General features: G+C 33.8%; 1 protein-coding gene across 5 annotated transcripts in view; it reads right to left on the bottom strand.

The window, feature by feature from the left end:
- The window catches only part of CPEB2 (cytoplasmic polyadenylation element binding protein 2), a 59,402-nt gene that overhangs the window by 37,911 nt on the left and 3,375 nt on the right, over window positions 1–18,116 (bottom strand). For 3 of the 5 annotated variants that reach the window (XM_061191247.1, XM_061191249.1, XM_061191248.1), the window contains exons 2-4: window positions 16,447–16,728; window positions 15,589–15,678; window positions 7,109–7,199 (exon numbers count right to left, since the gene is read on the bottom strand). In XM_061191247.1, coding sequence (XP_061047230.1) covers window positions 7,109–7,199; window positions 15,589–15,678; window positions 16,447–16,728 — 463 coding nt within the window. The remainder of the gene's footprint in view (window positions 1–7,108; window positions 7,200–15,588; window positions 15,679–16,446; window positions 16,729–18,116) is intronic. The other 2 variants (XM_061191250.1, XM_061191251.1) reach the window with 1 other exon arrangement.

The following is an 18,116-nucleotide window of genomic DNA, read 5'->3' as shown; positions in this document are numbered from 1 at the left end:
GGAAGGTTCTGTAAGACAGGCCCAATAAAACAAAGGCATAAACCATTAAGAAAGCACATGGAGATCAGGACATGAGTTCCAAAGGAAAAAGGAATTCCTGGAATTAGGGAACTCCCAAAATGACAGTTACGGTGGGCTACAAGGATACCTACAACAGCAGGAAAAAAAAAAATCAATCTAAATGACTATTTGATGTTTTTACATGTATTGAGAGCAGCTTCAGTGTTCTATAAATATATTTTGGGATGAATTAGTGACTAGTACTTAGAAGACTAACCAAACAAACCAAAAGAGACGATGATTAATTCCAGGAAAAAGAAAGTTATATGAAAAAGAAAATGTTATAGTACAGAACATATGAAGTGCACCTATGAATAATATTTGCATTATCATAGTAAATATACCCTCTAATTTAAACAAAAGTGGTCGTAAAATAATTTTGAGAGGACAGAGCAGGGAAAATGTTGGGGTATGGGTAAGTTAAAGTAGATAGTCAAAAGATAATACCTAAAATGTAGGAAATATAAGGCATACACCACTTAATATTTACAAATAATTACATGAAGAATTGGTAAAATAAAGTTGAAAGTGGCTACATCTAGGAAACAGGAATCAGAAGTAAACAGAGAAGAATGAGGGAAAAGACTTCTATTTTTAGCTCTGTAAGTCTTATGGCACTATTTCACTTTTTAATCTATGTACATATATTTTTCTTAACTAATTTTTTAAAAGCTAACCCAGTTGGAGGGAAGGTAAACATTGGAATATCTCAAATATCTTATGCTTACACATTTAAAAAGAAAAGACTAGAAAAATTTTACACCAAAAATATCAAACGTGGTTATTTTAGCTTGTGGAACTATTGATGATTTCAAAACTTTTTTTCCCCGAGTTTTTCCAAATTTCTTTTAATGAATACTTACTACTTTTTGTAATAAGAAAAACATTTTCAAAAGGATAAAGTCCTATACTCTGGAGGGAAAAACCTTCATTAGAGATTCTCAGATCCTTTTCAAATACCATAAGCAGCTAAAATTCATAGGCCTAGTTATCCCATATACTTGCTTTTATCACTGCAAATTCTAAATAAAAAGTATTCTTTTTGTTTTTATTTTCAATTTAAAAATAAGAGGTATAAGCCCACGTTTAAAGTTCTAAGAAAGACGCTTTGTGTGAATAACAAGCTTTTAATGAACACATATATGCCCTGAATAAATAAATGTGATTTTTAAGAAAATTCATTGTCATTTCTGTGTGATGGGTTTTAGTTTTTAAAAAAGAAACTGCAGTCTGATGTAACTCAGATCATTTAGTTGAATATTCAAAGATGCTTGGAAGAAATAACAACTCAACTGTACTCTAAATTTAATAATATTTTTGCTAATTAAGACACATACTTAAAAAGAAATAAAAATTTAAAATCTCTATCCATGATACCGTATTTCAAATAAGTCTTCTAAAACAAGAACTTTTACAGCCACACTTTCAAAATTTCCTTTTCAATCTGCAGGCATTACGACAGAAGGTAAACTCTTGTAAATCGTACTTTCCTTAAGATGAACTAAATTCTGAGTAGTTGGGGGTAAAGGTATCAGGTATGTCACAACAGTGATCAACTCTTAAAGTCAGAATACATATAATAAAATGTATATGGCTTCTATGTAAATATAATTTATTCCAAAGATAATGATTTTTTCTCTTTATCAAAGGCCAGTGAGCTACAGGAAAAAGAAAAAAAAAATCAATGAAGTAAAGGGAAAAGAATATGTAAATTCTACTTGCTCCTTTTTAAAATAAAAGGAAACATTTTATTTAAAAACTGAAAGCATACATAGCAATCCATCCTTAATTATCTTTTTTTGAAGACATTCTAATGAAATGATTTTTGTCTATACTTTTTTTGGCACTTGTGAAAATTTTGACTCAGGAACCACAAGTGGCTAAAGAAAAGCAAAACTTGTTCTGAGAAATGCATGCCTCTCTCTGTCAGAGTGAATAAGCTAGGGCAGTTTAAGAGGAGCCATGTAACTACTTTGGCATGGATATTATTGGTATCAGTTTTATTATTCACTCTGCTGTATTTTAATAAATTCCACTAAAATTTTAAAAATTCTTCACAGATCTCCTTGATCTTGTTCTCCTATACGAGAGTTTCTCAAAGTGTACTCGTTACATAGTCTGCAATGCACAATCTCTAGGAGCAGGGCCCTGAAACCTGCCCGTTAAACATGCTCTCCAAGTTTGAGAACCTCTGTCCAGCTTAGAAGTTCTTAAGTTCAAAATGTAAGTTCTCACACCAGACGTTTAGAAATTTATACAAGTTATTTTGTGACTCTGTATTTCAATTTTATACTAAGGCAGGCGAAGAGAATCAGAGGGAAAAGAGAAGTGTCTTCTTCAAAGAAATGCAGCAAGAATTTACTTGGTACCACCAGGACCACTTAGCACCTTATAGAAGTCATTCCTTATTTTCTCAGGGGTTATTTTCCTTAAAATAAGCAGAGATTTTTACTTCAGGAGTCTTAGGAGTTTAGCAGTCAAGTAATAAAAATGATGCTATATATATAAAAACACATAATAAATAAAAACATTTTAAAGGCATCCACTTCTAAAATATGTTGGTATTGTAAAATCACGCTCTAAATCCTTTTTCCTGAATTCCCCTGAATTGTTCAGGGAACATTAGTAAAGGCATTGTGACTTGCTGAGACAGATCCTCCTAAGATTGTTATATAAGCTACATTTCTTCCTACTGTTCTCAAATGATCTTTTATGTGCTTAAATTAAATTTTTTTGTTTGCCCTTATGCTTTGGAGGAGGGGGTAAGCAATTTTTGGTAAAAAAATGCTTACACAGTAAGACCTTTTTTGTAAATTGCTGAGGGCAGAGAGGGAAGAGAGATTAACAATAATCACTGTCTTGTTCTTTTGTTTAAAGGGGAATGAACTGACCCACACATACATAAAAAGATCACAGATTATTTAAAATAGGTATGCAAACACAAAACTGTAAAATCACAGAACTGCGCTTGGCAAAGCATGATTTACTTTAACCATTAAAAGAATTTATATTTGTCCTTTCTTTGAAAAGGAAAATATTTGTCAAAAATCAAGACAGTCATCAGAAAATAGGATGTTCATGGTGAGAAACCACTGCAGAATAAATAAAACAGATCAGTCAGTGCCACTCGTACTAAGGAAAGTATAAAACAGTGTGTTACTGTTCACAGTACAGAGGAAAAGGCAGCAGCACCCCCCCCCCAACTCCCCCCAACCCTTGGACTGGCTGAGCGGTGTTATACCCAACCAGCATCAGGCAGCCCTGAACAATCTATGCCAGGACTAGTCTGCTTTCAGTTCCTCAGTTGTGATGAGCTCTTAAATACAACCTGGTCCCTTTGTCTAGTTGACACTTTCCCCCCAATATATTTTCATCTTTGTGCTGCTCAGGTTTCAGGTCTCAGCTTTCTTTACTCCATAGCTACATTAGGTACCTCCACCTATTACCTCCCTGAACACTTTATAACCTCTCTCCATACTATTTCTAAAACTTGTAGCTATATCTATACATAATCTGCATGTACTGCATGTATACATCATGTTATATTAGTATATTCTATGTATCTATGTATATTACACATATAAGGTCTCTCTTTCCCCCTTAGGCTGTACATTCCACATTCCACAAGAACAGAGACCACGTCTGTTTCACATAATGCACAGCAGGGTCTTGGACACTGCCTGGTACAAAAGTAGAATAAAAGGAACAAAAGTGGAATAAAATACATTCAGAGCCCCATCTTTGGTTGCCATCACTTCACATCTTTAGAGCCTTGACAAGACCCTTCCACCTGCTATGCCAGACTATAAAGACCTTAACATTAAACAATGACCTACTGAGTTGTAAAAACCATCAGGCTTGCATTGTGGGCTTACGTGGGGGTGGGAGGGTCCTTCTGTTAGTATAATTAGTCAGTTATCAGTCATGCCAGTAACCTGCCATAGACTTTCTTTGGATTCCGGAGAGCTGCTTGATTGCTTTTCTGTCTATCAACATTAACTCTCACCTGAAGTACTTTCTCTTTTCCTTTAGAGAAGCAGAACCAAATGCAAATTTAGTTTTTGCCTTTCATCTCTGTGGAAGGCAGCCTCCATGAAGGCCTCCGCTGATCCCTGCCTCCTAGTAGCCACAGCTCTTGAGTAGCTGACTCCTCCCCAGCTGAGCAGGGCTGGCCTATGTCGCTAGTAGGATGTCATGGAAATGATGGTGTGAGACTTCTGAAGCTAAATCATTGAAGACACTGGGGCATTCGCCTTGAGCTTTATCATTTGCTCTGGGGGGAATCCAGCACCATGCTCTGAGGACACTCCAGCAGTCCTGTGGAGAGGTCCACGTGATGAACTGAGTTCTCCTGCCAACAGCCTGCACTAACTTGCCAGCCACATAAGTAAGCCATCTTGAAAAAGGATTCTCCAGCCTTAGTCAAGCCTTCAGATGACTGTTGCCTCACTGATATCCTGACTGCTACCTCCTGAGATCCTCACCAGAACCAACCAGCCAAAGTGCTTCTGAATTCTAACCCACAGAAACTGCATGTGACAATAAATGTTTATTGCTGCTTTAAGCTACTAAATTTGGGGGTAATTTGTTATGCAGCAATAGATAACTAATATAATCTTTCATCACTCAAGTTCACACAGAAAATTTTCTAGAAACTTTCACCATTAACACAAAGGGAAATAAGAAATTCGTTTTTATTTTTGGTTTTTCAAGTTTACCCCACAACTCCCTTCTCCTTGTTCATTAGATCCCATAAAGAAAGACAAAGCAAATGGTTGGTTTTTTTGAAAATATTTTAGAAGGATAAAATAAGATTCATTCTGTTTATTAGAAAAAAGAAAAGAATTTCCTTATATTAAATAGAGAATAGAATTTTCTGAAAGGGGTGAAAAGATAAGAGAGATGGGATAGAGGCTGAAGTGATGACCTAAAGATCAGGAATGGAAGGGAGGAGAAACAAATTCAGGGATTGGTTTCGCCTATTTGTCATAACCTTGCTTTCACAGATTTTACTGAGGCCCAGCACAAAGAAGATCTGTAATGATCAGAGTGTGGGGAGGAAGATAAACAGTATGATATCCCAGGAGGCAGGGAAATTTGTACTAGTAATAAAAGAAAAAACCAAGTGGAAGCACTTGGTATCAAGATAATTTTTAAAAGGTATATGATGGCAATTTGGCAGAAGTACCAGTCTTATTTCTTAATTCTATGTGGAGAAGCATTCTCAAAATTTTTTTTCTTTTATTTTTTTTCTCTGTTCCCTGTCATAATAAGTGTGGAACATAAAATACTCCAATTAGAAACAGAGATTTGTCACCATGATTCCTAAAGGTGGTGATAAGCATGTTTTTCCCCTTCCCACATCCAAAGATAATTTTTCTAACAAAAGAATTTTTAATTAACTTGAGTTTTTTAATTATTAAATTCCTCTTAGCCTTATGCTGCTTCCATTTTCTTTTTCAAAGTCTTCTTTCTAGGTTTCCCTCCACTTTTATTATAAAACAGGCTAGAAAAAAAGAAAAACTGAGATAATTAATAGTGAAATAATTAATGTTTTCTCTTAACATGTTCAAAGGGCTTTTTTAAGGAAGACTGGGAGAAACAACAATGAAAAAGTTTTAATTATTCACTGGTAACAGTTAATACTGACTTTATCTTGTATTAGAATTTCTAAGGGTTTTCTATCTACAGAAGGCAAGGAAATAAACAGAGGGAAATTCTTCATAATCACAAGCTGCTTGCCGGTTTCTATTCTTAAACAGTGGATCCAAGACAAATGCCGCTGGAACTGTTGGGATAACAGTGAAAAAAAAACAAGCCCTCAACTACAGATACTCAAAAAACTAGGCTGAATATTAGTTAGAAGCAACCGCTCTCAAAAAAATGAAAAACAAAAATCAAAATATCATTATTAGTTTGTGAGCAGAATTAACATTATCACACATCATTGACAATCACCAATGATCCCCTGAGCTTCTCTAACAATAAAGGAAATAGAAAGACAAACCCCTTCACAAGCAAAATCCAGAATCAGAACAAAAATGTTTAGATATCCGATCAATATTGCCAACTCAGCCAGAGCCATCATCTTGCTGCCAACTCTGAAGTTCTAGAGTGTTTAGGCTAACTCTTGTAAGGTAATTCTTGGCTTTACAGAATTAAAAATGGAGCGATTACAAAGTAACCCGTGGTTTTGATTCAATGAGAGATGTTGAGCCAGAACCAACCAGTTAAGCTGCTCCTGAATTCCCGACCCCCAGAAACTGTGTGAGGTAATAAATGTTTATTGTTGTTTTAAGCTAAGTTTTGGGATTGTTTATTAGGCAGCAACAGACAACTAATATCTCTCATCACAAGTTCACACAGTTTGCTAGATTTTCACCATTAATGTAAAAGGCAAGGAGATACTTTTTATGAAGAAATATAAAATAATTACTAACATGTAATGTGCAGACAAATGAAAACAAGTATGTTAACGGAATTTCTTCAGATACAGTTAACTGTAACTGTGATGAGACTGATAGTGTAAGATTAGTGGGGCTGATTCTTTTTCCTAATCTGCTCCAACTTTTACGAATAGCTTCTCTACCTTGAAACACTTTCAAATCCCTATGATATGACACGTAGAAGAAAAACGACAAGGTAAGTTAACCTAGAACAATTTTAGGATGGAATTACTGCAAACTGCGAATGCAAGTATTCCAAGAAAGTTATTATTATTTTTTAATATTTCTGTATTTGAAAGAATTCTAGAATAGTGACTATAACACCTTTAGATCCATTCTTCATCCTTTGGTGAACAGACGAGCATCTTTAAACAGTGGCTTTTTCTTAAACGACAAGTCAAGAGACGTAGGTTTACATTTCTCTCTGTATAAATTGACATAAAGCTAAATAAGGAAAAAGTATGACCTTTCATAAAAACAAGGGTTCTTGTTAACAAACAGAATTTTATAGATGAGATAGGTGTTACTTAGTGCTCATTTTCATGTGAAAAATGATAAGCAGACAAAATGGTGGATAATATAAGAAAATAAAAATCACTTACCCTTAAGAGGATCATGCTCTGCTCTCATAATATCAATAAGGGAATTTTCCAGAGAGTGCATATTCAAACTGTCATACATTCTACTTCGATCCTAGAAGAGAAGAAAAAAAAGAATATAATCTATGCAATTTTTTCAGAAAGTGATGATTAAATACTATCTAAATCTTCTTACATAAAATAGGACTTCTGACTAATATAATATTACTAGTCAGTTTGCATCCCAAGACAATACCAATACCTAAGGATCTCATGAGCAACACATCTCTTGTACTAGAGGACAATATATTTCATACATTTATCTCCAAAATCACATATCAAAAGCAATCTTATTTCATTGGCAGTATTAATGCAATATAGTAAAATAATTTCTGTTGTTATCATTCTCAACTTATAAACATTTCTGAAATGTTATACGCACAGAAAGCATTTTTAGTTGTTATTTAACTTTTAAACTTTTCACATATATCTAGGAATTCAGACACTGGCACTTGAAAAATAAATATTTGAGGTGAAAGGGCTTAATTCCATAGTGCACCATACTTTAAACATCTATCAAACATCATATGTTATTTAATAGTCAGAATTTCATAATGAATGCATAAACATCTTAAACAGTAAAAATCAAAAACATTAAATACCAATATTGGAACCAAGACTAACATCTAGAATACTTATATTTAAATCTTGCTCTCTGAAATCCTCACATATTGGCCTCTGCATTTCTAAATCTTCCCTCCCCTCTACCCACCCCTGCAAAAAAGGAAGGTGGGGAGAAAAGGGTGAAAGAATTCTCATTGCAGCAAGTTTCCTATATCATCAAGTCTCAGAACGAAGTCTTGTGTGTAGTTGGAAGTTTTCTTTGCTGAATGTTATATCCCTCAACTTGCTTACTAGAAGGAATTTGATTCTTTAATGCTCATGAATATACACTGTATTCTGCTCAATATACACTCAATATACTTGAACAAATACATATATAGGGAACCATTACAGCAAGCCCTGGCCTGTGCTCCTCAAATCACCAAGCAGTCTATTCCCAAAATATGTCAGTGCCAGCCCCCACTCATTTAGGTATGTGCGTGTATGTGTGCTTGTGCAGTGTATGTAAATGAAGGAGAGGCAGGGCAGGACATTTTTAACTCTCAAAAAATGATTAACATAGAAAAAGGAAAAGGAAGAACCAGAAAAGTGGAAAAAACGTTTCCACAGAAATGGGTCTCTGAGCTTCAAGAAGGACCACGAAATCTGTGAGAGTATATATAATGTTCTGTACAGGCATGTACCCATATTTTTTTTCTGAAAAGGTTTATGGCTTTCATTAGTTTTCCAAAGGAGTCCACAATCCAGAGAAGATCCAGAACCAGTCTTTTAGAAAGCTGAGGAAAAACATAAGAAGCTTTCCTGAGAATATGTTGATTTTTTATTCTACTTTGATGTTTAAATCAGGGTTGGGAGCTTTTAAAAGCTAGGGGGACAGAATCACTACTGTATACTAAACAAGTTGCTGTCAAAGAATTTGAAAGTGTGAAAAAAGTAACAGTGAATGGAAAGACTGCTAGACTTGGAGGATCTTACTGGAGTTTTATCACTAATTACCTACATTAGTACCCCTTACTTATTTTTACTTAAAGACTCCTGAGATATAACACACTCATCAGTAATAGGTGTTCACTAGAACAATGATCTTGATTGGTGAGGGAGGCACAGAGAATCACTGAGCTATAACAGTGGTTCCCAAACTTGAGTATGCTTCAGAAACATCTGGAAGGCTTGTTAAACAAACAGGTTGCTGGGACTCATCAACAGTCTGATTCAATAAGTTTGGAGTAGCCCCTGAGCATTTGTATTTCCAGTAAGTACCCAGGTGATACTGAGACTACTGGTCCAAAGACCATACTTTAAGAAGCACTGAGCTTCTTAACCTGAAGCTACTAAACCTTTTTAGGCTCTGTGCCATCTTCTAGAAAATAAAATAATCATGTCGAACTAGCCGATGCCTAAAGGCCACTTTAAGAATAATAGAAATAATAGAAAAGCAAAAGACTCAAAGTGGTATATAATAAATAAAACTGGAACAGAGAAGAGCAAAAATGAGCAAATATGTCCACCTTTGTGTTTCTACTGTACTTGTTCATAGCTAATTTGTTGGTTTTCCTGCCTCTGCCACTACACTTCTAAGCTAATTAGGGGTAGGGACCTTCTAATTATGGAATATAGCTAGCTCTCAAATGTTTGTTGAATGAATAGTACTTTATCTTTACTATAAAAACTTTGCAAAAATGTTTAAGTTTAGCTCAGTGAGGGCAAAGACTGCCCTTTTAAATGGTAATTATAAAGGACTATAAAGCCTTCTCAGAATCCTCCATGGAATAGGGACTCAAATGTTAAGTAACTAAACTGAGACAAGTATCAGATATTAATGTGACCTTGCTATCAACTTGAATTTCCAACCACACAATGAAAGATTAAGTACTACTATATTCAAAGCTCCAAAATGTACTTAAAATAGAATTTAGGGGCTTCCCTGGTGGTGCCGTGGTTAAGAATCCACCTGCCAATGCAGGGGACACGGGTTTGAGCCCAGGTCCGGGAAGATCCCACATGCCGTGGAGCAACTGAGCCCGTGCGCCACAACTACTGAGCCTGCGCTCTAGAGCCCGCGAGCCACAACTACTGAGCCTGTGCACCACAATTACTGAAGCCCATGCGCCTAGAGCCGGTGCCCCGCAACAAGAGAAGCCACCGCAATGAGAAGCCCGCGCACCGCAACAAAGAGTATCCCCTGCTCGCTGCAACTAGAGAAAGCCTGCATGCAGCAACGAAGACCCAACGCAGCCAAATAAATAAAATAAATAAATAATATTTTAAAAAAATAGAATTTAAAAAGTAAACTGTCATGACAAAAATTGTTCATGTAATGGAGCAAAAAAAATCTCAAAAGGTATACTGTATCATATAGGTTCTAAGATGGAGTATATTCTAGATACTTTATATTCTATTTAACTTAAATTCTTACAAAGAAAATGTGCTATGGTTCAGAGCTATCTTCTCAGGCTGATATTTTCTGAACAGAATCAGACCATGCCTTGTCTTTAGTCAACCTATGAACTCAATTAATGGTGACTATTAATACCACCCAAATGATACTTCCCACACAACTTCTATTTATTTATTTTTTTGGCCAGCCACTACTTCCATTCCAAAGAGTATGCTCTTGCTTTAGAGCACAGCAAAGTTAATGTAGAATCCTACACAACTGTCAATGCCATGGACAATATTTAAGGTATGAGAAGAAAATATTTAAGCAAGCTATTCAATAAATATCAGTGACCACTATATGTCAACTCTGATAACTCTTATTCAAAAAAAAGCTGCATGTATTTATAGCTTTAGCTTTAATGCGTACATCCAACTGAAATAGTGAGATGCCCACTTATAAGGTCCTTTATTTTCCTATGCATATCAAGTCTTTCATCATGAAACAAACTCCTACTTCAGCAAAGAAAACAGCAAAGCTATTTTAAAACTGTTAACTAAGTTATACTTTATTAAGTATCAGCTGCATCCCACATGATTTTTAAATCACTAAACACAAAATAGCCTTGAGCAGGCAAAGAGCTCATGACATCTCAAAAGTCACTTTCTGGATAATGAAACCTAGAGGTTCATGTTAAAAACATACAGATAATTCCATTAAGTAAAATGTGGGGATTAAAATATGACTTCTGAAAAAAACAAAAACAAATCTGATAAGATAAACACTCATGCATTCTTCTGAAATAGGGATATTAGAAAAAAATTGTGTTCACATAAACTGCTATTGGTTCAAAAACTAAATGGAAATCCTGAAACCATTTTAAAGTAACCATAAATGCACCAACACTGATTACCATTAAAAAAATATGGAAAATCATGGCAATGTAACTTACATTTATTACTACATAGCTATTTGAAAACAGCCAAGATATTTCACAAAAGTAAGAATCTCTATCAGGAAAAGTTTACCCAAATCTATTTTAAGTATGAAAGCTATGTGGCAAAGAATCAACTAAATGGGCTTTCAGAAACTGAGATTACAGTATCCCACAACAAAAATGAACAGGCAAAAATTAGAACACAATGGTGGAAAAACTGTAATTTCTTATATTCTAATATTTTATTATTTTGTTCAACCCAGACATTTGCAAAGACTTATGGAAGCAACAATGAAGTCCTAGAAAGACTGAAAAACATAGAAAGAACAAAGTCATCCTAATTTTAAAAAGGATGACCTGAGAAAGACTATAAATGCTGAAAAATAACTAATGTGTTCAACAATGATATTAAAAAACAACAAAAGGAATTTGAACTTAATTAAAAGGGAACTTTTTTATGGGATGCTGTATTTTTGCTTTGACATATCCAAAATCCTGTTTTACTTCAAAAGAAGTGATTAAGTAGAAGCTTTTCCTTTTGACAATGTTGTATCCTTCCTAAGAAAAAGGAGGTGGATTATAGAAAAAACCTGCATCATCATATTTAAAGTTATACCAATGCTTGGTCATATATTCTTCTGCCTAGGTAGAAAGATCAACTTTTGTTGTGTTTTTGTATTTAGTCATCCAATTTTTCCTTTAAAATAAAAAAGCAAATTTGTACTAATATTGTTCTCAATTTTAACACTGATTATACGTTTCTGATTACATTCTGCTATTGCACTATATTGAATTAACAGATGATGTGTTGCTCTGCCTCACTGTACAATGTGGCTCTCAATCTCATACTCTCTAGTTGTTCCACACAGATATTTCTTACTCATCCAGCTGGACTTTGATCTTCTCAAAGGCAAAGAACACTATTTCCCCCACATATCCTAAGGGTAATGAAAGTACTACCACATATACAATGAATATACATTTCTCGACCTTCCTTCGTTATTCTGATCCTCAACAAAGTACTATAACAGTGATTTTCAAAAAAAATTAAAAAAAAATTTTTAAAGCCCAAAATGGCCAAAGCTAATCTAGTATCCACAATGGTTAAATAAAATGGAAAGGTAAGTAGAAAATATTTGGGGTACGAATGTATCAAGTACAATTAAAGAACTGAACACAGGATAGGAAACATAAAAAGGATCCATTACTTAAGCAGGTATAAGAGATCCCATTCTGTCTCATTTTCAGTAGGTGTGACAGTTTGATAACAACTAATGTCCCTATAACTAATCTAGTTTAAGAATCACAACTTAAGGAATGTTTTATTAAATGAAAAATTGGACTTGGTCTTGTTTTTTTTTGTATAAGGTGAATAAAGTCTCCAAATAATGTATTTTTCTGAGAGGTCCCCATATTATCATTTATTATGTTATCATAATAGCATGGATATTAAAGATTAGCAGAAAATATCTTCAATTAATTCAAGATAGTTTATGTGACATGATCAGGAACTGCAAGCAGAACTTCTGTAAGACCAAAAGTCTAGAGCTAAATATATAGATAATTCCCCAGCTAGAGAGCAGGCCAACACTCATAGGCTTCACAGGCTATATTACAATTTTGAAGGCATCATGTTGCTTTGTTTACAGAAAACTGATACGCCATATGTAAACTTCTAAGTAATAACCTCAACTACTAGTATATTTACTCTTGATTTAAAATATTCAAGTATTAATGAATAAATATGCTGTAGCCTTATTATCTACCTGAAAAATTCAATTTTAAGGTAATTTAGAATTTATACTTTTGAGTATGACTTCTTGCAAGGGTAACTAGCTAATAGCATTTTAAAGAAAAGTAATTCTTAGCTAGCCTTAAAGAAATTAATAAGACTATCTAACATTCATTTTAAAGTCAGAAGTGTGTATAACAACTTACATTTGTTTTTAAAAAGTTTTAAATTTAAAGCTTTTCCATAAAAAATATAGGCCATTTTAAATAAGGAAATGCCAATCTGAAAAATTTTACATACAACTGAAATAAAAGCTACAAAACTACAAAATCTTTCCCATTTACTAAATTCAATTACATGTCCAGCTCTTGGTATATTTAAGGCCAGGTACAAGAATTAAGACTTTAGTTCTAGAATTTAGTACATTTTAGGCTTAAATCAATTCGAGACCAAAAGAAATAGAAAAGTTAAATGTTTTTAAACAATGTATTTGTTAACTAAAATTTATTGGTATTAAAATGTTATATATGACGAAAAAATATCAGGAATGAAAATAATCTACCCAGATATTTAAGCATCTAAGTATTTTCTATAATTTTAACTTTGTCAAATAGTGAGGAACTACCCAACTGCTTAAGATACCAAATGCAGTTTGTAGCTTTTGCTGTATTTCTAAGAACCTCAACTTCAAATACCTCAACCTTTTATGGAAAGATAGAAACACAGAACAAATTTTGTATAATAAGTACCCTTAGGGTACTCAAAGGAGACAACAACATTGCTTTTAAGACCAGGTGGGAGGTCATACAGGATACCTCCACTGCTTGGGACCAATGCCCGCTGCTTCCTCCCCAATAAACCAAGACCCTTGTAATCTAAAAATAAAGGAGGGGGGAGCAGGAAGCAGGGAGCAAAAGAAATGGCCACAATAGATGAAAGAATTCATAAGAGCTGGCTAAAAAGGCCTTACATGATCTAGTTCAAGGTCTTCCTTTTATAGATAAGGAAACTATGACCCCAAGAGATGAAAGCCCATAGACTGTGTCATCCAGTGTCACAAAGATTGTGAGAGGAAGAATAAGAAGATTCAGGTTTCAGACCTCCTTTCCTTCTAGTTCAGTTCACTTTCCACTATCTTTTTCTTCACCATTCTCTTCAACTTCATCATCACATCTCTGGATCAAGAGTCCACAGGGAATGCCAATATCTTAGCGGTTTACCAAAAAAAATTAACCTTTAGCATCAAAATCCTTTTTCCTAAAATTAATTTACCTAAAATCCTAGGTTATAAAATAGGTAAGAGCAGAGAGGCTTTGAAGTCTAAGTGGAAGGGCTGACCCTCATCCTGTGGCCCTCATCCTGTGGCAGCCCCAGGGGCACCTCTGCAGAGCTCAGTTTGAAAATTTCCCTTTCATTTTCACCTCTATCTACTCTAGCATTATTCTACCAACTGAAGCCATCTTAATAACCTAATTTCTCAACATCTGCCCCCCACCCCCATGGATCCTCATGGCAGCTAATCTTCTTTCTCCATAGATATATATCCCTCACACATATCCTCTTGCTTCTTCCTGCACAACCTTTTCAAATAATTATATCCTTTCCTGTCTAAAAACATGTCCCTTGCCACCTTCAAAATTATTATCATAATTTTCCTCTTCTAACATACCATCTCCTAGGCATTTATGTATTTAATTTGAACACCATAAAAGTGCTACCATAAAAATATCACTAATATGGCCTAACTGAGGCAGAGTAGAGAAAAGAAAAGAAATATATGGATAACATTACAGCATTAACAAGACAATAAATTACAAATTATATGAGACAATTACTTATTTCTAAGTGGAGACCCTGGCAGGACTACTTTGGTAAGTAGGTAGGACTTGTTTAAAACTAGTGCTAATGGTTGATTATTGAAGTTACTGCCAACCTGCCAGGTTAGAATGCTATTTACAAATGTAATATTAATCTGTTTATACAGTCCTTACTTGTAAAATGATTTCATGTTGATAAAGTAACTAAGGATAACAGAGCTCCATTCAGTGGACGCCCACAATGTCAAGTCTATGCTCATTCAAACTTGGGCTCTGTAGGAAAGAATCCTCTTATGTGAGGACTGAGTGTTCTATTTGTCCTGTAATAATTCTCATCAGCTGGTACCCAGTATGCATTCAAATTTCATCTGCAGAAGAGAGATAGCATTTTGTAACCACAAAGGACTTGAAGGTAATTTGATTAAGACTGACTCTCAGCTTTTCGACTCAGAGCTTTTCCATAGGAAACTGATTATTTGGAAGAAGACAGTATATAATAGCAGTAACAAAATTTAGAATAGAGAAATACTATAAAGTTTTTTATAAAGGTAAAAACCTGAACTAAGGGCTTTCTTAGAAATACATCTCAAGACAAATACAGCAGATTTCATGAAAAAAGTTTGCCAAAAAATTTTATAAATCATTTATGAAATGTAAGATTAGATGTTAAGTAAACATATGATTTTATACCTAATTGCAAATGATTCTGAAAAGAGATAAAATGTGCTCAGTTTGACTGATGTTTAAAGTCAGGTGCTCTTGGGTATATGATTCCTTTCTCCAAAAACAAATTTATTATGTTTAGGACATACAAAATGATTATGAATTACTTTTAAATTTAAAAATGAAGCATTTTATATTAAATAGTTTAAGTGACCCTTTAAAAATAAATTGCTTTAATGCTCTCTGACATATGCTTAAATAGGTATAATTAGAAAATAAATAATAAATCCTACTCATAATACAAATACTAAACTCCTAGCCAAAATCCTGAAAAAGATACACTGTGCAGCCTACCTGGTCTATTCTGGATGTTCCGGCTGCAGTGCACCAACTATCTTGGAGTGAATCTGAGCCCCAAGCTGGCAACTGCAAACTAGATCTCACCTTCAATAGCATAGAAGTTTTCATCAGAAATAAGCAGTTCTCTTCCCCATACCCACCCACAAAAAAAGAAAAAAAAAGAAGAATGAAAAGAAAAAAACAATCAAAGTTTTTTCTATCTTGTATCCTTGTTCGATCCTCTAACAGTTTAAAGGGAAAAATATCTCATTTTAAATAGTCATAAGGGGACTTTATTAACCTATAATATCAGTAAAATATTAAAAGCCCTGAAAAAAATGTCTAATCATTATAAGCATTAGGCCACATTAAGAAAAAAAATAGTCACTGAACCAGTGAACAAATTTTAATTCGATGTAAAAAGCCCTAATGTTATTTTTTCATGATCGTAGCTGTACTAACTACATTTGAATATACATACAGCTGACCATAGTTATATTTATGCACAATTACGAAACATTTTAGTTCAGCTATATTGGAGAAGAAACTCATTTTGGTGGCCTGTTAAAGATTAATGAATTAAGGCATTCTTAAGGAGCTGCTAAGTAAAAGCTTCAATATGAATTTAAGAAATACAGCAGGGTTTTCTACACTTTATGAAGCTTATTTTCTATTATGTGTTTAGAGATTTTTTTAGTCTCAATTTTTTTGTATAGGTATTTTATCCTTTGATAATCAAATTATATGCTTAAAAATTGGAGCTTTCTCTTTTTTAATCCGTTAATTTTACCATACTATTACTACTGCCACCACCCAATTTCCTATTTTGAAAGATTAACATTAGAAATAAGGCCATTTACATACCATTCTTACCTGTAAGGGTAAGAGCGTATTACTATTGTTGTCTGTTCTGAACACATTATCTTCAATCCAAGATTTTGGAGTCAGTGATGGAGTAGAGCGAGTAAATTTCGGCGGTGCTATGACATTACCAGAAAACGGTTTCTTCAATGGAGATATCTGATTCATAGTTCCTGGAATTCCCATGTTTCCAGTTCTACGATGATCTCTGCCATGCATTGCTCCCCACGACATACTTCCAGTGCCCCAGCCACTGCTTTGATGGTTGCTCCAAGGAGATTGTTTCAGAAGAGGCTGGGGAAAATACATCTATTTAAATTATAGGCATTTAAAGAGTTTATAATTCAAATTCAAATTTAGGCGTGAGCTAAGAATTAAAAAAAATGAAATATATAAAGGCAACAGAATATATCATAACTAGTTTATAAAAAGTAATAGGCTTGACATCTTGCTTATGAAAACATATTCATTTAATGCTAGCTGAGTTTTCATACTCTTGTCTACTATAAATTATAATGAATCAAGCAGATATTTCATGACACTCATTAAAATAGAACCATGCAGTTACTTTTTTTTCCCCTTTAGAAAGAACTATATAAATGACAGATATGAAGAAAAAAATAAATACTTTAAAATTGAAATTAACTTTGAAGATCCTTAAAAATATAACCTACACTATGATCTTAAAGCAACCATGTTCCGCTAAGCAGAGAACTAAAGATATGATCTTTATCAATTAAAATATACCAATCATATGAGTGAAATATCTAGACTTTAGGTTTCTAAAACAAACTGTACCACTGCAAAAGTGGATAATACCATTTGGTGTTATTCTACTGCACAGATTAAAAATGCCTTTTGAGATAGGGAAAATATAGCAAATATGTTTTTTTTTTGCACTGCTTATTCAACTTTTAAGATATTTTATTCCAGTTTTAATGTAGTTTCTTTTAAATTTTTGTAGTTTTTATTTCACTTAATTATCCATGAACTGTTAAATAATTATCTGCTATTACCCATAGGTGGATACACTAAGATAAACAACTATATACTTTGATCATTCTAATAAAGATCTTAGCAATAAAAGTCTTCATTAACTTCATTCATTTTCAAAAGTAAAGTAATATTCCAAACTCGAACCAATAGCAAGAGAAGTCATCAAAGAACGAAAAATTCACCAAGAGGATACAACTGTAGATTTTGAAAAGTATTAATTGCTAGCAATTTTATTGTCAATAAGCTTATAATTTAATAATTTTGTGCCAACATTTAGCCAAAGGGAGTATGGGTCATGCACTTAACTATAAGTCAATAGGTTACTTTAAGTCAAGCACTCTTAATATTAAACCTGCTTCTGTTTTTTTTTTTTGTAAACCTGGTCTATAGTGCCTATTACTTATTAAAAATGTTTTTTTAATGCTAATATAATCATGAATATATACTACCCTTTCCCCCTCTATGTAGTTCAAAAGGATAGCTAAGGGACCACGGACATATTCCACTCTTCAGGACCTTACTTTCGTCACTGATGCAGTGTTCAAAGTTCTCTTCCAGTGACCTAAAATTCCATATAACAGCTGTGACCTCTTACACTCCATTGCAAGACCCATCTTTTGACAAAAAGCAGCTTATAGTTAAATATGGATCTTGGTATATGGTCTTCTAATGATATACTAAGGCCT

Source organism: Eubalaena glacialis, chromosome 5 (genome assembly GCF_028564815.1).
Source record: "Eubalaena glacialis isolate mEubGla1 chromosome 5, mEubGla1.1.hap2.+ XY, whole genome shotgun sequence".
Classification (NCBI taxonomy): domain Eukaryota; kingdom Metazoa; phylum Chordata; class Mammalia; order Artiodactyla; family Balaenidae; genus Eubalaena; species Eubalaena glacialis.
The sequence above is the reverse complement of the archived record's forward strand: the minus strand, read 5'-3'. Positions and strand labels throughout refer to the sequence as shown.